At 54.8% G+C, this 21,799-nt stretch overlaps 1 protein-coding gene across 1 annotated transcript; it reads left to right on the forward strand.

The window, feature by feature from the left end:
* Positions 1 to 5,774: 5,774 nt before the first annotated feature.
* Positions 5,775 to 10,629, forward strand: Snai1 (snail family transcriptional repressor 1). Its single transcript, XM_020182168.2, has 3 exons — positions 5,775 to 5,968; positions 6,514 to 7,041; positions 9,679 to 10,629. The coding sequence occupies exons 1-3, from the start codon at positions 5,887 to 5,889 to the stop codon at positions 9,861 to 9,863; spliced, it is 795 nt and encodes a 264-aa protein (XP_020037757.1). The 5' UTR covers positions 5,775 to 5,886; the 3' UTR covers positions 9,864 to 10,629.
* Positions 10,630 to 21,799: the final 11,170 nt, after the last annotated feature.

The following is a 21,799-nucleotide window of genomic DNA, read 5'->3' on the forward strand; positions in this document are numbered from 1 at the left end:
TCCACAGGCCCTGCTTTGTGATGGGTATTTTTGGGTCTTGTGAACTATTTGCCTGGGCTGGTTTTGAACCTCAAATCTCCTGATCTCTGCCTCCTGAGTAGCTAGGATTACAGGCGTGAGCCACTGGTGCCTGGCTGGGATGAAGGAGACTTTTTTTTTTGTTCTTATAAAACAATTTTATTTCTGAGAAACAACAGTTTAGGTTTTTTTAAAATAAATTTTTATTAGGATATATTCACAATACAGGGGGGTTTCATAGTGACAATTCCAGTTAGACTTATATTGCCCCCGTCGTCTCTCCCCCTCAGCCCCCTCCCCAACCCTCTTAAAGCAATTGTGAGTTCTGTTTCATATAGTGTATGAATGAAGTCCATCTGCCATACATGTCACCTTAATCTCCTTCCTTCACCCGCCCCCCCTCCCCAGTACCCACACCGCACATGGTGCCTATTTTACAGTCCTGGTTTTCATAATTAATATCTGGTTGACGTTCAGAGGGGCATCTCAATGCATGCCCACAGTGGGTGTGCTTTACTTTGGTCTGTCCAACCCCTTCCATTACTCTCCCTTACCCCTTTACCTCCCCCAACCCCATTTTCAACAGCTTTCAATACACATCCTTATGTCCTCTACCTTTACATCTTATGGGATGTGATATTACTGATGATCTATCAGCCTCTTTTCTTTTCCCTCTTTCCGAGTTCCATAAAGTAGCCCCACTGTTACAAACATGGTCTACTTCTGAGTTTCTATAGGATCATGCTTGTTTTGAGTATATGTTTATCTTTGGATCTATCTTCCACTGATGAGAGAAAACATGCGTCTTTTGTGTTTCTGATCCTGGATAACTTCACTTAACATGATGTTGAGGAAGATTTTCTTCTCTGGTTTTCTTTTTCTTTCTTTCTTTATCACTTGAGCTACTCCTCCAGTCCATTTTGCTCTGGTTATTTTGGAGATGGGGGAATCTCATGAACTATTTACCCTAGATGGACTCGAACTATGATCCTCCCGATCTCAGCACCCCCCCCCATAGCTGGGATTACAGGAGTGAGCCACCAGCGCCAGGCCTCTGGTTTTCTTTGGTTGATTGTAAATCACATTAGTATTATTGGTTTTGCTTTTAGTGGGGAATGGACACCTGTGAAAAATGCAGGTCTCTATTCAAATTTATCTTCCTCCAGAAGCCTTTCTAGTTCATATTAAACAGTCCCAGATTGCTCTCAAAAGCACCTGTGTCAGTTTTCACCCCCCATGAAAAGCTCGTGTGGCCAGAACCCCGAGACGGTCGCAAGGAGGCGATTTGGCCAGCAGAGGGCGCCGTGGAAGCGCGCCCCAGGCGCGGGGCGGGGCGGGGCGGGCCGGGCGGGCGGGAGGTCTGTGGGAGGACCTGACCCCACCGCAGCAGAAGGGCCACCTGCCCTGGGCGTAGGGGCTCAGGCCAGTATCCCAACACTCTGGAGGGAGGGGCAGAAGGATGGAGAGTTAGGCCAGCTTGGGCTGCACAGTGAGTCCCTGGGTCAAAAAAACAGTGCAAAGCAGGCAGAGTGGCTCAAGTGGTAGCAAGCCTGCCAAGCAAGTGTGAGGCCCTGAGTTCAAACCCCAGTGCTGCCAATTAAAAAAAAAAAAAAAGCAATTATGTCTTTAATCCCTACTTGGAGGTTGAGAGTGGGAGACTGAAGTTTGAGGGCAGCCCAGGGGAAGATCGTTTGCAGGAAGGACCCCACCTCCAAAACAAATAGAACAAAATGGACTGGAGTGTGGCTCAAGTGATAAAGCACCTGCTTTGCAAGTGCAAAGCCCTGAGTTCAAACCCCAATCCCACCCCCCCAAAAAAAAATCACTCCCCAAGCACGCTGCACAAGTTGAATCCCACTACCTGCTTTGAAGATAGCAGAAGTGGAGTGATGGGAGAGAACGCGGTGCTGACAGCCACACCTGTGAGTCCAGCACTTGGGAGACTGAGGCAGGAGGAGGGAGAGGTCAGTGCAGCCTGGGCTAAAACAAAGACACGGACTCAAAACAAGAAGGAAGCCAAACCGCAAAACAAAACACATGTGCAGAGGTTGGGGGTGAATAACTTCATTAAAAAACTTTGTGTGCTCCTGCCTGTTGAATATTGTGTGTGTGTCTCTCAGCCTGGTGCCAGTGCCTCGTGCCTGTGATCCTAATTATTGGGAGGCTGAGATCGGGAGAATCTCAGTTCGAGGCTCAGCTCAGGCAAATAGTTCCTGAGACCCTATCTCCAAAATAACCAGAGCAAGGTGGACTGCAGGTGTGACCCAAGGGGTAGAGCGCCTGCTTTTCCAGCAGTGGAGTTCAAACTCCCTTTCCACAGAAAATAAATAAACCCTTCATAGCAAAAGATCTCAGTTGTTTATATACAGTTTAAAGACCACTGAAAAAGGTACCACCCTGCTTGAGAAACAGAGGTTGGAAGCTCTGTGTGAGGCCTCTCCTTAGCCCTCCTTCCCAAGGCAAACACTCAGAATTTTTTTTTTTTTTTGGTACTAAGGTTTGAACTCAGGGCCTTAAGCTTACTAGCTCTGCCACTTGAGCCACGCCCCAGCACAACACTCAGAATTTTCTTTAGTTTTACCAGCTCCGTGGGGACAGGTGTGTATTCCCAAACAACAGACAGTTTACTTTGCCCGCTTTTAAACCATATGTAAATCCAACTATATATAATTGTTTTTGGCTTCTTCTCAACGTTATTGGCTTTTGGGTTTTTGTGCTTGTTTGTTTATCACTTTGAGGGGAGTAGGGCAGTACTGGGGTTTGAACTCAGGGTATTAAGCTTTCCAGGCAGGTGCTCTGCCACTTGAGCCAGGCCTCAGCTCTTACACCGTGTTTTTGGTGTTTATCTATTGTTTCATGGAGTTGTAATTCATTTGCAGTATTTATTTATTTATTTAGACAGGGTCTGGCTGTGTAGCCCAGGCTGCAGTGGACCTCACAATCCTCCTGCCTCAGTTCCCAAACACTGGGATTGCAGGTGGCAGAGCAGCGACAGCAGACTTCTAATTCCTTTTTCTTTTTCTTTTTTTATTATCTTTTTTTGTGGCACTGGGTTTGAACTCAGGGTCTTATGCTTGCTAGGCAGTCACTCTTACTGCTTGAGCCACTCCACCAGCCTTCCTTTTGTGTTGGGTTTTTTGAGATAGGGTTTTGCCAACTATTTCCCCGGGGGCTGGCTTTGAACTGTGATCCTCCTGCTCGCTGTCTTGAGTAGCTAGGCTTACAGGTGTGACTGGTGCCCGGTTTGTGGCTCCTTTTTATTGCTGTAAAGGATTCCATGTAGGATGGCACTTGTGTTTATTAAGCCATTCTGCTGTTGGTAAGTGTCTGGGTGCTATCCAGTTTGGGGGTTTAGTTTGTTTTTAGGAACAAGGGTGCAACGACTGCTCCATTGTTCAGTCTGGGTTTGGGGCCCTGTGGAAGCACCAGGGGAGGGTTTTTTTGTTTTGTTTTTTTTTTAAATGCTGATGCCAGAAACTCCGCCCCAGATAATTAAATCAGGATGTGTGTTCGGTGGGGGAGGGGTGTTTTGAACGTTCTCTAGGGAATCCTAATGCACACCAGGGCTGAGGGGCCCCAGGAGGCAAGTGGCTGGGAGGGGACAGTCACCTGTTCCTAGCTGGTGTCAAGCTCCCCCCTCCACCCCACAGGGATGCTGTGCCCATTGACACTCTCGCCAGCCCCACATCCTTCTCAAGTCTTCATACTGACCCATTTCTTAAGGTTTGACCTTCTGGTGGGTGTGAAATGCGGGCATCTCACTGCGGGGTTAATTTGCATTTCTCTAATTACTAATGGGGCTGAGCAGTTGGTGGAATTGCTGCTGGAACAAAGAATGAAAAGAAGCTAGCCAGGTGAGGATCCAGAGGACTGACTGAAGGGGAAAGGAGGTTGAATGGCAGGTGCCAAGGTCCTGTGGTGGGAAGGGGCTGTGAGGGTGGGGGACAGAAAGCAGGTGGGGGGATCATTGTGCATGAGACAGGGAGAGCTCCAGTCAAGGCCAGCAGGGGCTGATCAGCAGGTTATCCTGGCAAGGACTTTGGCTGTTTCTCCCATGGATGAAGTTGGGCGTTGGGAAGGTTATTTTGATGGGGTGGGGGGGCAGGGTGTCGCTCCGGCTGGCTTCAGGTGGCACGTCGTGATTGAACTAAATCAACAGAGCGTGTGTTCCCCGTGAAGACCAACTCTTGCCTGCTGCCCCTCACTCAATAGAAAGGGGGGAGGAGGATTTTCTTTACACCTGCTGTCCTTAGTGACAAACCCCTGGCCTTGCTCTTGTTGGTGACAGGGGTCTTAAGGGTCTTCATGGCCATTGTCTCCCAGGTGAAACAGTACTGCAGGCCGTGGCAGTCATTTCTGTGACAGTATGTCTAACACAGGAGCTGGGGCCAGGGTACAGCTCTCCTTCCCCTGGGCCCACCCCACATGACGTCAGTCACTGTCCTCTGTGGCTTTTCTAACACAGGACACATGATTCTCAGGTGAGGGGGACCCGCCTCAGCCCTGCCCTCTGCTACTTCTCTCTCCCACCTGCCACTGTGATGTTTTCAACAAAACGCTGAACAGGTCGGTCCCTCCTCAGCTGAAAATCCTTTCCTGGGTCCCCAGTGCCCTTGAGGCAAAGTCCAAACTCTGAGGCCCTGGAGGCCAGCAAATCCGACCCTCCCGGCCTGCCTGCCCACCCCACCCCACCCCACCCCACCCCACCCCCGGGAGCTCTGTAGTAGTTACTGATTGGAACCGCAGGCCTCCCCCTTGCTAGTTCTCCACTTCCTCTGAGAAGTCGCCCCCCGTCAGGTGACCCGCCTCTTGACTGTCACCGTGTCCTGTCCGGTCTCTCCTCCAACCCTCATCAAATACACTTCCCTCTGCCGGACGGGGAGCCACCCTCGGGCAGCGACCCTGAGTGTTTTCAGGGCTGTATCCGCAGCTCCAGGAGCAGGGCCTGGCTCACGGCGGGCGCTCGGTAAACACTCGCAAAGTGAAGGGACCCAAACGCTTTTGCTGGACGACGTCAGACTGCTTTGCAAAAAGGCTGTGGCAGCCGGGCGCCGTGGATCACACCTGTAATCCCAGCTACTCAGGACGCAGGCATCAGGACGATCGGGTTTGAAGCCAGCCCGGGCAAACAGTTCGTAAGACCCTATCTCGAAAAAAATCCATCACAAAAATAGGGCTGAGGGAGTGGCTGAAGGTGAAGTCCCTGAGTTCAAGCCCTAGCACTGAAAAAAAAAAAAAAAAAAGGCTGTGCCATGTCACATGCCAGCAGCCAGGGGAGGGTCATTTCCTCGCACCCTCCGCAGCGGTGCACCGTCCCTGGCTCTGCGAGGCGCCGGGGGAGGAAATTTCCGGCGGGTTCCCAAGCCCAGGGCGGAGGCGGTTTCGGAGGTCAGGTGCGGAGATCCGCGGCGGCACCAGGGGGCGCCAGAGGCGCTCAGACGCCGGGCACTGAGCGGGTGGGCGTCCGGCGTCCACTGGGGTCCCTCCGTGCGGGGACTCGGTTCGCCGCGGTGCCGCCCCGCCAGCCTGCGGTGGGGGACGTGCCGCAGACGGGAGTCCCGGACTGGCCCCTAGCGCCACGCGGCGCGAGCCCCGCCAGCCCCGGCGCACCTGCTCGGGGCGTGGCCTCCGCTGGAGACACGCCTGCGATTGGTGCGGCGTTGACAAAGGGGCGTGGCCATCGTGGCCCGTCCCGCCCGGGCTGGGTACTTAAGGGAGTTGGCGGGGCGTCTGCACTCACAGCGCCGCGGCCGGCCTCGCTCCTGGTGGTTTTTTTTTTCTTTTTCTTTTTCTCTTCTTTTTTTTTTTTTTTTTTTTTTTTTTTGCGGCTCCTGCGCGAACCGGCGACCCCCGGCTGCCTCAGCCACCATGCCGCGCTCTTTCCTTGTCAGGAAGCCCTCCGACCCCCGCCGGAAGCCCAACTACAGCAAGCTGCAGGACTCCTCGCCGGGTGAGTGGCGGGGTGCCAGACGCCGGGAGGTTGGGGGGCCCGGGGGGAGGGGCCGCAGCCGGAGTTGAGCCGCCGGCGTCGGGGGGCGGGCTGAGGACGGGGGGCAGACGTGGGCAGGTGGATCCAGGGCCCCGGATCTGGCGGTCGGGGGCAGGGCTGTGCATAGTGGGCAGTGGTTGCCGGTGCGGGGACCTTGCGGCCGCGAGGGGCGGAGAGCGAGGCTCCGCGAGTGTAGACTGGAGGGGAGGCTGTGCCAGGAGAGCCGGCCAGGCTGAGAAGAGTCCGGAGTCCAGAGGGTGGGGGAGGGGCGGGAGCAGAGGCCGGGAGGGGACTGGGCAGGGTGGTGGCCGGGGGCCTGGGGTCGCGGGGGCTCTGGGGGCTGGGAAGTGAGGGTCCTCTTGACTGGGCAAGGAGGGGCTGTGCCAAGCGGGAACCTGCTGCTGATCTCATCTGGTAAGTCCTGGCCCCTGGTGGGCTAGTCCTGTTTGTTGACTGGCTGGAAGATCAACTTGATGCTGACCCTGCCCTTTTCTTTTTCCCTTCAGAGTTTAGCTTCCAGCAGCCCTACGACCAGGCCCACCTGCTGGCCGCCATCCCACCTCCGGAGGTCCTCAACCCTACCGCCTCCCTGCCCACCCTCATCTGGGACTCCCTGCTGGTGCCTCAAGTCCAGTCGGTTGGCTGGGCCTCCCTTCCGCCCCAGGAGAGCCCCAAGGCAGGGGAGCTGACCTCCTTGTCCGATGAGGACAGCGGGAAGGGCTCCCAGCCGCCCAGCCCACCCTCACCGGCTCCTTCGTCCTTCTCCTCCGCCTCAGCCTCTTCCCTGGAGGCCGAGGCCTATGCTGCCTTCCCTGCCTTGGGCCACCTGCCCAAGCAGCTGGCCCAGCTGTCCGTAGCCAAGGACCCCCAGGCTCGCAAGGCCTTCAACTGCAAATACTGCAACAAGGAATACCTCAGCCTGGGCGCGCTCAAGATGCACATCCGAAGCCACACGCTGCCCTGTGTCTGCGGGACCTGCGGAAAGGCCTTCTCCAGACCCTGGCTGCTGCAGGGCCACGTCCGGACCCACACTGGTGAGTGTCGCCACCCCCGCGGCCTTCTCCATCGGCCTTGCGCTGAGCTCACTTCCAAAGCTGAGGTCTCAAGTCTCCTAACTTCTAGTTCAGGTTCAGGGTCCTGGCCTTTTGGGATGGTGGGCAGAAATAGTCCCTCACCAGCTCTGCAGATGGGCGGCTCCATGCCTTTCAGGTTCTTCTGCAGCTTCCCAGCCAGATCCACTGGGGCTGGCTTATGGGAAAGGTGCAAATGACACCTTGCTGTGTGGCCAGGAGTAAAGGGACCCACCCTGTTCCCAATTCCACCTCAGCCAGACCGGATGTTGGCAGATTCCCCACATGGCTTTGGGAACTTCCTCACAGGTGGGATGATGTTTTGCCTCTCTGTGCCTCAGTTTCCCCATCTGTAAAATGTTCCTAATAATAATGCTTCGCTGGGTTCCTGTACAGATTAAGTGGAAGAATGTATATGGAAAGAGTCAGCAAAGTACTTGCACGGTGATAAGCTGGAGAAAAATGCTAGCTGGTATTTACTCTGCTTCCTTGCTGTGTGACCTTGGGCAATTGGTTTAACCTCTCTGAGTCTCCAAGAGGATTATGATAGGACATGCTTTACAGGGTGGCAGTTGAAGAGTGTTAATCCCTTTATGATAATGTATTCTAGCCATTTTGCTTCTCAGATCCGCTTTTTCCACCCCCACTCAATCCTACCATGCAGACCAGGGAACAACTTTGTTGGCAGAAAACACAGTGTCTTGGTGCTTCAAATACTAAATGCATGGGAAAGTTTGTGGAAATGAGGGAAAGGCAGCTCCCCGCCTTGAATTCAAACGATAGGGGTTGCTATTCGGTGCCCTCTGGAGGGTCGGACTGGCAGGTTAGAGGCTGAGGAGTTGTGCCCTTCCTGTCCCAGTGGCTGACCAGTTTTGGGAAGGCCTGGTTTCATTATCACATGCCCATTTCTCGTGCTTCGTGCACACACAGCCCTGATTTAACCTATAGAGATTCAACCACCTGGCCTGGCCTGGCCTCTCTCCTGGGAGGCTGCCCAGCTAATGGGGACTCTGCTTGTGGGGAGTTGAAGCCCTCAGAGTGCTTGGGGTGGGGGGGCGCAGTGTTTAATGTAAAGGCTCAGACACAAACCACCTCCTCGTTGACTCCATTGTGCGCCTTAATGGTAGCCCCAGTGGGTGGGGGCTGGGAGGGGTGGAGCAGGTGCACCGGGCAGCGGTGCCCAGCACCTGTTCCGGCCCGCAGCTGCTGGCCCATGGTGTGGCAGGCCTTTTTAATCCAGGGGGTATCACATGTACAGTGCCCCCCTCGGCAGCCTTTGTCCCCACCAGCCTGGTGCTGATTTCACACTTGCTGGGATTTGTTGGGGTGGGCGGGGTGCCACCCTCACCCTCACCCTCATCTTACAGTGGGCTCCATAGGCCCTTCTGCGTCTGCATAGTCAGTCTTGGTTCCTGCGGGGCTGTGACCAAGGATGAGCCTCACGCAATGCAGGCTTCAGACCCCTCAGGCCTGGGTGCAGAGGGACCTGTGCAGGCATCCCGCAGGGGTGCGTTTCCTGCGTGTCCCCATGGGGCGGAGTCAGCCTTTGGGACCCCTCCACCCCAGTGCTCCACCTCTCCTGTGGGCCATTTCCAGCTTGTCTTGAATTAGGCACTGGAACTGAACCAGAGGGGCCTGGCCTGGGGCCCTAGGGGGCCCGGGTGGCAGTCGCAGGCTGGGAGAGTGGTGAGGATTGCGTTGTTTTTGAAGGATAGTCAGCATTATAAAATAGTGCTTGGCACATAATAGGTGTTTGTTTAATGAAAAGAAAACCCAAAACTCAACATTGCCACTCTTTGGGACTATATCCTCTTGGTTGGGGCAGGGGAAAAACTTTAATCTGGTAACTGAGGGGCCAGGCTTCTTTGAGGCTTTGCCTTGTCCAGGCAGGTGTATGTCAGGGTCACAGGCTTCTCTTGCCTCTGTGGGGGTCCCAGGCTCTGGGTGGGGCTTGGAATGGGCTCAGGAGAGGCCCTTGGCCTTCTGGGACCTAGTGTGATAGAGGGCAGACAGGAGACTCGGGATTACGGTTCTGTGCTGGCTGCACAGGGCCCTGAGGAGTGGCCTAACCAGCTATGAGGTGGGGGTGGGGAGGCCTCTTAAGGCTGCCTCTTTATCTTTGTCCCCAGAGAAAATCAAGGAATGATTCCAGGACTGGTCATTCTGAGCAGCAAGCACAGCTTCTCTTGGTTCAAGGGCCAGTGTGTCCTGGTTAAAATCAGGGGCCTGGAGGCCTGCTGGGTGACCCTGAACAGGCTTCTTAGCTTCTATGCCTCAGTTTCCCCATCTGAATCTGAGGACCAAGGAGGATCCAGTGCCTGTAGGATTAATCAGTGAAAGTGTTCAGCCATCTCTGTTGAGCACCTCCCATGAGCCTGCATGGTGGGGATAATACTTTGTCACCCTGCTGCCTCTCAGTCACTGGCCAAGTAGGGAGGGACGGCCCCATGTGGCAGGTGAGGGAAGAGCAGCCCAACACTCGGGCTGCCCAGCGGGAAGTGGCAGGACCGTGGTCTCCCTGGGCTCACGGGGTTCTTTCAGGACTGGATGGGCATCCCAGGAAATGTCTGTCCCCACTCACCAGCTGGCATCTCTCCCCAGGTGAGAAGCCCTTCTCCTGCTCCCACTGCAGCCGCGCCTTCGCTGACCGCTCCAACCTGCGTGCGCACCTGCAGACCCACTCAGACGTAAAGAAGTACCAGTGCCAGGCCTGCGCCCGCACCTTCTCCCGCATGTCCTTGCTCCACAAACACCAAGAGTCAGGCTGCTCTGGGGGCCCCCGCTGACCTCCTGCCTCTCCGCCCCACCTCAGCAGCCTTCTCGCTGCCTCCTGAGCGCCCAGGCCTGGCTGTGTTGGGCCCACAGGACTTCGGTGAAGCCTGCCTCGTTCTGATCTCTGCCCTGGCCTCAGTGAGCTTGGAAAGAGGCCTCCATGGCCTTTTCTGTGGACAGTACTGGGAACGGCGGGGACAGCAGTTTGCCTTGGAGTCCTTCCTGCTGGAGCATTCCTGAGGTGGCTGCTGCGTGGGTTTGTGTATCCAGAGCTGTTTGGATACAGCTGCTTTGAGCTACAAAAGCAGACTGACTGACTGGGAAGCTCCCGTCCCACTCAGGGGACCCACACCCCTACCTCCCCCTCCCACCAAGGACCTCTCCGGCCACCTTCCTTAAGGTGTCACTGACTATGCAATAATCCCACCCGGCTGCATCCACGGGCCTTGGGCGGTTGCTGCTGGCTGGGCAGGAGGGCGTGTCCAGACCTGATGCGCTCGGCAGCCTCGAGTTTGTCACGGTGACACTGGGTTCTTCGGCAACTTAACAGTGTCTCAAAAGGGACTCTGAATAATGGCCATCACTTGTCAGGGACCAAGTAGGGTGACCCATTGTCTTCCAGAACTATTTTGGGGGCCGGGCAGGTGGCCTGGGAGGAAGATGTTTACATTTTTAAAGGTACACTGGTATTTATATTGCAAGCAACATTTTGTATTAAGGAAACATTTTGTATAGTTCCATGTACAGTTTATTGATATTCAATAAAGTGGTTAATTTATACATTAACAGCTCTTCTCCGTTTTGTAGGGGTGGGGTGGGTGTTTTCTTCAGGAAGGGAGGAGGGGCCAGGGATTCCTGGATTCCTGGAGCTTGGATGTTTCTGACCCAGCCTTAAGTCTTGACCTTGGGGACAAAGGGCATGTGGCTTTGGCATCCTGACTGTCAGGACTGAAGGCAACAATGGGGTGTCTGGGCCCAGGTGTCCTGTGTGGAGGTTCCATGCCCCTGGCGAGCAGCAGGGACACCAGGCAGGCTCCCTGCATCCCATATGTGCCGCTCGCAGGTATCTGTGGCTTGCATGCTAATGCTGACCAGGCCCAGTGGGTGCAAAGCTGCTCCCTTGGTCTGGTCAACTGGCCAGGCTGTAGCTGTGCTCCACCAGGTCTTTGGGGTGGGACTGGCTGTCCCTCCCAGATGAAGGAGAGGATGTCCTTCCTGTTCCCAAGAGCCTCCCTGTCAGGCAGGCCCACACCTCCGTCTGGCTGCTGGGCACCAAATGGCCTTTGAAGCGAGGAAATTGGCTGGCTGGAGCCAGGAGGGTGAGAAGCCAGGCCAAAGGGTAGTGGTCATTCAACTTCCTGCTCAGAGGATGGGGCGGGAGGACAGCTTGTGTCCTGGGCTGGGGCAATTCACTCCTGGATGCTGCTGGTGGTGACTTCACCTCTGGGGGCCTCCTGGGGCCAGGAGAAAATGAGTGTCCTTCCTGAACACAAAAGGTGCCGAAGGTGCCAGTTTCCTGCGGGGAGCGAGCAGGCCGCCAACCCCAGAGCCAGAGCTTCAGAGTCAGTGAGACTGCGCTGGGGGAAGGAAGGGGGCTCCGCGCTCCAAGGAGAGATGAGTCTTTCTTCTAAACAGGAAATGGTGACCCGCAGGCCGGGAGCAGCCCTTAATGACTTGCAGCTTTCCTCCCCAAAGGAAAAAAAAACTGTTTTCTAACAATCGCCAAATTGTGGCTGGCCTCCCTGAAGGGAAGTTAGGGAGTTGGGGGCGGGGCACGGCCAAGCTGAAGGCCTACTGTGCCCCAGTCCTTGTGATCACAGCATCCTGCCTGGCCACAGTGGTGCTGAGGCAATGCTGGCCAGCGAATGACTTCACGTGGGCCCCGAGGGACGGACGCCTGCAAGAGGAGGCCCGACCTACCTAAGGGACTGATCTGAGGTCACAGGCCTGAGCTTCTACCTGGCCTCAGTCATGCTGGGAGTCAGGTAGGCCTGGCTAATGCCCCTGACTGTCAGGTCACAGTGGGCGTCGCTGTCAGAAGCAAGCAAGGCCCCAGTTTCTGCCTCTGTAAACTAGGAGACTGGGCAAGGTGTCTTGTCTATTCATCCTGTGAGATGCCAGGAACACCGGGGGTGCCAGGCCCTGTTCTAAGCCCAGGAGTGACAGCCATGAAAAAGACAGTCAGTCCCTGTGCTCATGGAACTTATGTTCTGGTGTTAAATAAACAAGCCGCTTTCTGACGGGTGGTGCCAGGATGGAATGAGAGCCTGGGAGGCCAAGGGAGGCTGGAGAGTGGCGGGCGGGGCTCCCGGCCACCAAAGTCTGCAGAGCCCTTGGGAGGGTTGACTTCCACTGAGACCTGGAGGGGGACAAAGATGCAGCCAGCCCTCCCGCCCCAGGGAGATCTGGGGGAGGGACCAGCAGGCTGCAGGCTGAAAGCTAGAGCCGGTGGCTGGAGGGGCCTGGGAGGAGGGACAGCCTGTGGCTGTGCTCAGCCAGGATTTCTTCCCAGCCCCAAGGGCAGCCACAGGGCTTTCAGGTGGGAAGCTGGAGGCCACTTTTAACTTGGGAACAGGGTCCCATGGCTGCCTGGGGGAGCAGAGTTTAGGGTCAGAGAGGAGAGAGGTAGAAGCTGGGAGACAAAGATGGAGATGAACAGTAACAGGTGACAGTGACCTGACCCAGGGCTGTGGCAGAAATCTGGAAGTTTAGGGCAAAAAGCCAATAAAAGTGAATCCCTTGGGGAATTGCAGGAGGTGGAATTGGGGTGAGTGGGGGCCGAAGAGAGGGAGCAAGGCAGAGTTCAAATTTGTTTTGTTTTGGAGACAGGGTCTTACTATGTAGCCCAGGCTGGCCTTGAACTCTCAATCACCCTGCCTCCACCTCCTGAGTGCTGGGATTATAGACCTGCCCCACTGTGTCCAGTGGAAATTTGCTTTTTTAACTTTTATTTTGAAATAATTTCAACCTGACAGAAGTTGCAAGAAAAGGACAATACATTGGGATCATTCCCTCAGATTCTTAATGTGCTAAGGATTTCATTATCTTTGCATCTCTTTCTCTGTTCACACATGTTATTTCTGAACATCTCAGAGTAAGTTGTACACATGCCGTCCTTTCGTGCCAAATACCTTCGTCCCCCTCCCCCTCCCTCCCTCCCTCCCTTCCTTCTTTCCTTCCTTCTGCTGTCTTGGGAATGAAACCCAGGGCCTCACACATGCTATGCAAGCGTGCTACCACTGAGTCACAACCCCAGCTCTCACGGCAATTTTTTCCTATATTTCCTAAGGACGCTTATGCACTCAGTGATCCACAAAATCAGGAAACTTTGCATGGATGGGGGCTCTGTAATCTAGTCATAACTGGGACTCCCAGCTGCCCGATGGTGTCCTCCACAGCCTTTTGGGGTGGGGCGAGATTGGTCCAGGCTCCTGTGTCCCATCTCCTCAGTCTCTTCGGCCTGCCTTTCTTTCATGACTCCAACCGTAGGAAGGCAGGACACAGGCCAGCTGTTCTAACGCCTGCCCCTGGGGCTCAGGCCCTGTTTCTTCACAGTTAAGTCTGTGTGAGGTGGGGCCACAGAGGCAGCATGGGTCTTCCCTGGTAAAGGTGAGGCACAGCTGACTACCTGGTCCAGGTCCCCCGATGAAGTTTCTCTTGCCCCTTTGGTGCTTAGCCCACATCCTGTGGGGAGGAACTTGGAGACCCAGGGAGGCGGGTATCCTGCTCCCCTCAAACAACTCCCACCATGGCTCCTGCCTTTGCTGGGGATTTAGCTGGCAACGGCATGGCAGCAGTTATGGAGCAGAGAGCTCCCAGCTCCACCATCTCTTCTACTTGGCGGGTTGGCTTTCTCCCCAAGAACTCTGCTGGCCCTGGGAGGAGAGAGAGACTGGGCAGGAGCCTCAGGACCTGGTGGGGTCATTAGATCCTCCCCTGGGATTTTCTTTAAAACAAGTCCAGGAAATAAACTGGCTGCAAAGGCAGTCTCCATGTGAATGACCAGGCAAACAAGTCCAGGACAGGGCCACCTCTGGGCACATCTGGGCCCCATTAGTGACCTGGCCGCTGCTCAGAGGCGTCCCCTGAGCTGGGATGGGGCATCCTGGCAGACAGGGACCCGGGAGGCCCTTGTTCCCCTTTGCTTTTAATTGTCAATTTTGTAAATGTTATGGGAATTTATTTTTTCATTTAAAAAAATAAAAGGAAAGCTGAGACGTGAGGCTCAAGTAACATGTTACCGACACACGCTGTTCCAATCCTTACTGTCCCCAGCGTGACGCCATGAGCAGCTTAGTTTATGTTTCTCTGAATTAAAAAAAAAAAGAAAGAAAGAGAAAAGCCCAGTTCTGTGGTGCACATCTGCAATCCCAGCTACCCTGAGATCGGGAGGATCCAGGTCAGCCTGGGGTGGGGGGTGGGGGAAGTTTTCAAGATTCTATCTCAAAGGGAAAAAGCTGGTTGTGGTGGCACGAGTCTGTCACACCAGCTGTGGTGAGAAGTGTAAAACAGAAAGAAAGATCACAGCCCAGGCCAGCCTGGGCAAAAAGAGAGACCCCATCTCCAAAATAACCAGAGCAAAAAAGGCTGGCTGTTGGCTCAAGCTGTAGAGTGCCTGCCTCGCAAGTGTGCAGTACCACCAAACAAAACAATAGGTGCTTGGCCTAGCTTGCACAAAGGCCCTGGGTTCCATTCCTAGAACCACAAACAACAAAAACAAAACCCCAATATGTGTGCATGACTGCCTGGTTCTACGAGGGTCTGCTCCATTGGTCCCATCACCTCTGCCTCCCTAGTCCCTTCCCTGTTGCGGTCATTCCTCCACCCACCACACTTGCTGCCACCTCATGGAAGAAACACTGCGTCCCAGAGAGCCACACAGCCACCTCCACCTCTCCCCTTGCCAAAATTCCCATTTCATTCTTCATGGCTTCTCTGGTGACACCAGAGCATCAGCTCCACACAGGTGATGCTCCATGCACCATCTCAACCCCTCTGCTCTCTTCTCACACACAGAAGGTGCTGAGTGGGGATGAGTGACACATGCCATGGGAACACAGGTGGCCGCCTCCGTCCAGGGCACCTGCTGTGTGCCAGGCGCTGTGCTGAGGTAGATTGGCTCATTAAACTTCACAGCCAACCTCAGGAGGAAACCTAGCCACAGAGAGGTTAAGTGACTCATCCAGGGTAACACAGCAGTAAAGTGCAGAGCTAGGCTTGGAACCCTGAGTTCTTTTATTACTGTTGTCGTTTACTTCTTTCTCCCTCTGAGTGGGAGTGTAATAAACTTCTTAAATGGAGTAGAACAGCGTGTAGTCTCTACTCACTGCCTGGGCTTGTCTGGCATTTACCTCTCAGAGGCCCATGGTCCTTCGCCAGACTTCTGGAAGCCCTGCTACAGACACAGTCGTCTGCACGCAGCCAGGCGGGCAGCCAAGGGTGTGGGTGGCTGTGGGCTGGTGTGGACAGGACCACAGCTTCAGGACCCCTGGATACAGCAGCTGAGGGAAATTCTGTGTGGCCCCAGCAGACCAGAAGACCAGAAGACGGAAGAAGCTTCCAGACCAGATGGTGGGGGTGGGAGCAGGACCACCCACCTGGCCAGGCTTCTCTCTGTGGCCCCTCTGTGCCCTTGCACCCTCTCTGGGCCCAAAGTCAGGTGACACATCGGTTTCCTACGGCTGCTCTGAAAATACCACAAACTGGGCAGCTTTCAGCAAGGGCTGTGTTCCCACAGTCGGGAGGCCAAAAGCCCAAGAGGACAGCGTCCGCAGGGCTGCGCTCCTCCCAGGGCTGGGAAGCTCCGTCCCTGTCTGCGCTGTGGCTCGTCTCTCCTCCCCTCCTCTCCCTGGGTACCAGCATTGGGTTAGGGCCGCCCTGATCCACTGTGATCTCATTCTAGCTGGGTTCTGTCTCCAAGATCCTATTTCCAAATAAGGCCACACACACAAATTCCGGGATTGGGACTTGACATAGCTTTCCCTTCCCTTCCCTCCCCCTCGCCTCCCCTTCCCTTCCCTTCTCCTTCCCTTTCCTTTTTTGTGACTCTGGGGCTGAAACCCAAGGCCTCATGCACACTAGGCAAGCACCCTGAGCTGCACCTCCACTTCCAGTACAACAGACTTTGTTTGTTTTGTTTTGGGCACAGGGTCTCACTATGCAGCCCAGGCTGGCCTCAAACTCTTGATTCTCCTACCTCAGCCCTCTCAGTGCTGGGACTACAGGCGTGGCCCCCACACTGGGCTGAGCATATCCTTTTGAGGGATCCGATTCATGGGCAGCCACAGCCAGGAGCTGAGCGGCTTCTCTCAGGTTGGGACAGATCCACGAGCTTCTCATTGTTTACCCACCAAGTCCTGTGGGATGGCTGTGGGAGGGCCAGGAAGCCGGCCTGGAGGAGGGAACCCTTGGAAGAGACTGGGGGTGAGTCAGATTTTGCCTATGTGGTTCCTGGATGACAGGAACCTTGAGCAAAGCCCACCAACCCCAGACTCAGGGGTCATAGGGTGAGTGGGTACCAAACCACAGATGAGAGAGGTCCCCGGGACTAGTGCCAGGGCCTGTGGCTGGGAAAAACTGGGTTTATCTTGAGGGTGCTGGGAGGGGCCTAGTGGTTGTTCTTAGGAGAGATCCCTTGGGAGGGAGGCCATGGGGAAGCAGCAGGGAGAGTGGTGGAGAAAGAGGTCACAGCCCCGAGCAGCAGCTGAGGCAGAGGGTGCTAGAGATGGAGAGGAATGAGTGGGACCTAGGAATAGGCTGGGGCTCCACTTCAGCAAGCCAGGGAAATAATAACAGTAAGCATTTCCTGACTGTCTACTACCCGTTTTGCACAGATTGTATGACTTAATTCCCACAATGGCCCTAGGTATCAGGGGTGTAAGAAGCCAGCCTGCTGGGATTCACATGCCTGGCCCACTTCCTGTGTGAGCTGTAGCCAGTGGCTCAACCTCTCTGAGAGTCCCTCTTCTTATTTACCTCCTTCCAGGGGTGGTTGCACAGATTAGGTAAGTAAATACTTAAACATTGCCTGATCTGAGCCTCAGTGACCATGGCCATTTTAGGGACATGGGAAGAGGTCTTCATAGGCAGGGGACTTTCCGGAAACCATCAGCAGACACTCCCATTGTTTCAGGCCTTTGCTTCTCTTCCCTCAGCCTGGGCGCCTCAGTTACCTGCACACTCCCAGGGCTTGGTGTCCTGGGCTGCTCCCCAGGACTGTGTGTGCCAGGGCTGGGCAGCTAGGGCCGGAGGAGTCCAAGACTCCACACTGCGTTTTGGTTTTTGCACTGTCTTTGGGTGTACAGAAAGGCCTCAGGTTAGGGACCAGGGGCTCCCCAACCCAGTTATTTAGCTGGTGCATGGTCTGAAATAAAAGCATTAATGGGGATTGACAAAACAGTGACAAGGAGAAATGAAACCCATGACGTGCAGGAGATGGCTGGCGAGGGGATGCCACAAGGAAACCCATCTTTCCCTCAGGAAATGGCCAAGGCTGGGCAGGGGGTTTCCTGGGGCTCCAGTGTTTACTTGCAGGTCCAAGTGCCAACATCTGCCCCATTTGTTCTGGGGTATCCCTGCCACACGAGACCTCCCTCTGCAGGTTGGCCTCTGACCAATGACAAACGGAAGGCCTGGCTTTCAGAAGACTTGGAGAGACCAGCAACCTAAGTACCCAGCACAAGGGGATGGGGGTTAATCGGGGTCCTGTGTGTGCTGAGAACTTTGCAGCTGTTTTCCACGTGCATGGATCCCAGGGACAGAGGAAGAAACCCGGGGCTGGGTCCAGCGCCTGCCTGGCAGCTCAAGGCTCTGGGTTCTATCCCCAGCACCACAAGAAAGAAAAAAGAGGAAGAGACCCTTTCCTGAAGGAGTCAGTGGGTGAGGGAGGCATGGCCCGTGCTCTGTGAACACCTGACAGGAAGGAAGGGACAGAACGCGAAGGACGAGCAGGGCTGCACCCAGTGTGGGGATTTGGGGCGGCAGGTGGAGGTGAGTTTCACTTGTCGCTGGCTGCACCCCGCATCTTCCCAGCCAGTGACTCTTAGGCCACAATCTAGCAGTCACTACTCCCTCAGAGAGCTGCTTCCTCACACACGGCCTTGAAAAGGCACCCATGCGCTGACAGCCAAGGGGAGGTCACAGACCAGGGTGGTGTGGCCCCGCCAGTGCCCTGTCTGTGCCCTGCTCTGTCTTCATCGTCTCAAGGTGGCAAGGGAGGCGGCGCCCTGGGGTCACCTCGGGTTCTGTCAGGATGGCTGGCAGGTTTCTTTTTTCCTTTGTAGCTCCTTGGAATTTCTTTAAGGAGCAGGTCTCTCTAAACACACACAGAGCACAGGGAGCCGAGGGTCCCACGGTGACAGCGCCCTGACACTACTGAGAGCTCTGGGGTGATGCCTGGGTGCTGTTGGGTGCCCACCCTGGGCTGCCTGTGCCCGCGGCCTCTGGGTCCCTGGAATTCCAGTGTTCAGCCCTTTGCAGCTGACCCCTATCCTGTGGCGTGAATGGGTCCCAGGAGGGCAGCTCCTCAGCTGTGAGTCAGTGCCCTGGGGAACGGAGGGGAGGAGGTGACAGCAAGACTGAGGTCAGTAAGGAAAGAGGGGCTAGGCGTGTGGCTCAAGTGGTAGAGCGTCTGCCTCACAAGTGCAAAGCCCTGAGTTCAAACCCCAGTACTGAGAGAGAAAAAGAAAGAGAGAGAGAGAGAGAGAGAGAGAGAGGAAGGCGGGAGGGAGGCAGGGTCCAAGGACACAGCTGTCAGGCACATGGTGGCATGAGGATTCTTTTTAGTGGCTTTCTTGGGATGCAACAAACACACCATAGACGCCATCTGTTTGAGGGGTAGAGTTCAGGGGGCTTCTGTGCGTCCTCAGGGTTGTACCACCATCACGGCTATCTATTCCAGAACATTCCATCTCCTGCAGGAGAAGTGCAGACCCATGAGTCCCTTGCCTCCTCCCCAGCCCCTGGCACCCAAACATCTGCCTTGTGTCTCAGAGGTGTAAAATGGGCCCCCCCAAGCCATCACACCTGTCCAGGGTCCTCAAGATTCCTCCACGCTGCAGCAGGAGCTCCACTCCTCCCGTGGCCAAACAGCCTCCATCGCTCACGCGCAGCAAGGGCGCCGCATCCGTCAGCCCATCCGGGGCTTTGGGCTGCCTCACACTTTGGTGCTCATTGTTCAGTTTTCTAGATCCTTGCCCACATGTTCTGTCATTGATTTTTATTATTTATTTATCTATCTATTGGTGGCACTGGGGTTTGAACTCAGGGCCTTACACTCGCCAGGGGGGGTGCTCTACCACTTGAGTTACTCCTTCAGCCCTGTTCTGTTGGTTATTTTTGAGAGGGTTTCGATTTTTTGCCCAGGCTGCCCTGGACCTTGATCCTCCTATTTATGCCTCCCATGTAGCTGGGATGATAGGTAGGAAACACCACACCCAGCTTATTGGTTGAGATGGGGTCTCTTGGATTTTTTTCCTCCCTTAGGCTGACTTGAAACCACTATCCTCCCGATCTCTACCTCCTGAGTAGCTAAGATTACAGATGTGAGCCCCTGCGCCCAGCTTTTATTTATTTTTTTTGAGACAGGATCTGGCTCTGTGTCCAGGATGGCCTCTTGATCCTCCTGAGTGGTAGGATTACAGGTGGGTGTCACCACACCTGGCTAGTTTTTATTTTTTAATTTAGCCATTTTATTTATTTGTTTATTTCTCAGTGCTGGAGCTGGAACCCAGGGCCTCCTGCATGCTGGGCAAGTGCTTAACCACTGAGCCACCCACAGCCTGTTTCAGCCATGCTGGGGTAGCACGCACGTTTGTGTAGGAGTTTTCTCAGGACATAATTGATATACGACAAACTGCCACACTCGGCACACGCTATACAACGTTTTCCTTTCTCTGGGGAAATAAAGGAGAGGCTTTTCTGTATATTTCATAACTGCAGGATTTGAACCAAGGCTGTCCTGCTCCAGGCCAGGGGGATTTTTTAATGCACCTTGGGAAGGTGGACCAGGAGTCAATCAATCACCCTGGCTTCTGTCCGGGTCTCTGCTCAGGCGAGTGCAGGTCTGGCGAGGTCTGGGGCGTCGGCCCCCAGCAGCTGAGTGATGCCACGCTGTGCAGGGAGCCTGGGGGCCCTGGCCTGAGCAGTCTGTCCAGGTCCTGGCCCCGAGGTGGAGGGACTGGTTCTAGAGCCAGGCGGTTATCACAACAGCCTGGGGGGACACTCATTGCCGGTGCTGTCACACTCCATGTGACAGGTGAGGACACCTGGGTCCCAGGGGAAAAGGGATTTGCCCAAGGGCTCCCCCAGGGGAGATGGCTGTGCAGAGATTAGAGCCCATGTCTCAGGGCAGGGAGTGACATTCAGGGTGCTGTGGGAGAGCCACAGGGGATGCTACCTCAGGGGCTTTCCGGGGAACCACAGTAGAGGAGGAAGTGCAGGCAGAGAACAGCAAGTGCAAAGGCCTGGAGGTAGCCATGTGCTCCATGTGTTTGATGATGGCTGCAGGGGAGCGAGACAGAGGTGCAGTGGGAGAGGTGGACCAGGTGTTTGGATTTTATTCTATTTTATTCTAAGCCATGGGAAGCCACCAGGGGACTTTCCGAGGAGTGACACAGGCTGACTTCCCTCTGGCTATGGATAGGAAGTAGGCTGAGAGCACTGAAAGGAAGCTGTAGACCAGAGGAGGCACCTGCCAGCCATGGCGTTCACCAGCTGGGCCAGTCGGGGGTGGGGTGGGGTGGTCCAGAGGTGTTCTTGTGGCTGGGTGGGGCTGGCGCAGGATGCAGGGATGGGACCAGCAGAGGAAGGACTCCAGCTAGGGGCTGGAGCATGGAGGGGTGGAGCCTGGAGCCTGAGCGAGAGGAGAGGGAACACCCCTGCCAGGCCCATGGACAGAGCCTGGACTCTGTCTCCACCTAACATCTACCTCACCCGTTTCTCCTCTTCAGGGAGGCCTTGGTCCCATGGGCTGTCGGCTCAGAGAGGCCAGGAGCAGCAGTGGTACATCGAATGGCAGGAAGCCACAATAATTATTTGTTAAATTAATGAAAGACTCTTGTGGATGACCTTGGTGGTGGTTATGGTACTAGGGAGCCATGGAGGAGCTTGGAGGAAGGCTGGGCTCAGTTCTCTCACTTCTCTCTCTTCACCTTGGCCTGTGGAAGGCACAGTCTGTCTGAAATCTTGGCTGAGGCACAGTGACTAGCTCTGGAGCCCAGGACTGGAGGGTTCTGTGACAGTCCAGAGAAGGACAGTGATGGCATTGCTGCACCCATTTCACAGATGGGGAGACTTGGGTCCCAGAGGAGGAGGGATTTGCCCAACAGCTCCCCCATGGGGATAAAGGCTGAGTGGGGATTCAAACCCAGTTCTAGCTGGCTGCATAGTCTAACCTTTTGCCCTAAAAACACTTCTTGGGGCTGGAGGTATGACTCAAGTGGTAGAACGCCTGTTTTGCAAGCTCGAAGCCCTGAGTTTAAACCCTAGTTTTACCAAAAAAATTTTTTGAATAAATAAATAAACTCTGCTTCTTAGGGAAAGTGCAGAGCTCTTCCAGCCAGAGTCCTTCTAGAATATTTTGAAGCATAAACACAGACATGTTAGTACCTTTTGGTGGCTTCTGTGGAGACCGGGGGGTGGGTCTGGGCAGAAGGGAGACTGCCTTGTCTCTGACTTCCCACGTTTTTTTTCTTGAACCATTTGGATTTTTAAAAACCTGTAACAAAAAGGATAAGCAATCTTGCTGAGAATGGTGGCTCATGCCTGTAATCCCAGCTACACTGGGGAGGTAGAGATTGGTAGGATTTCAGTTTAAGGGAAAAAGTTAGGGAGACTCCATCTCAATCAAAAAGCCAGGCATGGTGGCTTGCACCTGTAGTCCCAGTGATGTGGGAGCCCTGGTCTCATAGTGATACCTTAAGTGAAAAATAACTAAAGCCAAATGGGGCTG

Source organism: Castor canadensis, chromosome 5 (genome assembly GCF_047511655.1).
Source record: "Castor canadensis chromosome 5, mCasCan1.hap1v2, whole genome shotgun sequence".
Taxonomy (NCBI): domain Eukaryota; kingdom Metazoa; phylum Chordata; class Mammalia; order Rodentia; family Castoridae; genus Castor; species Castor canadensis.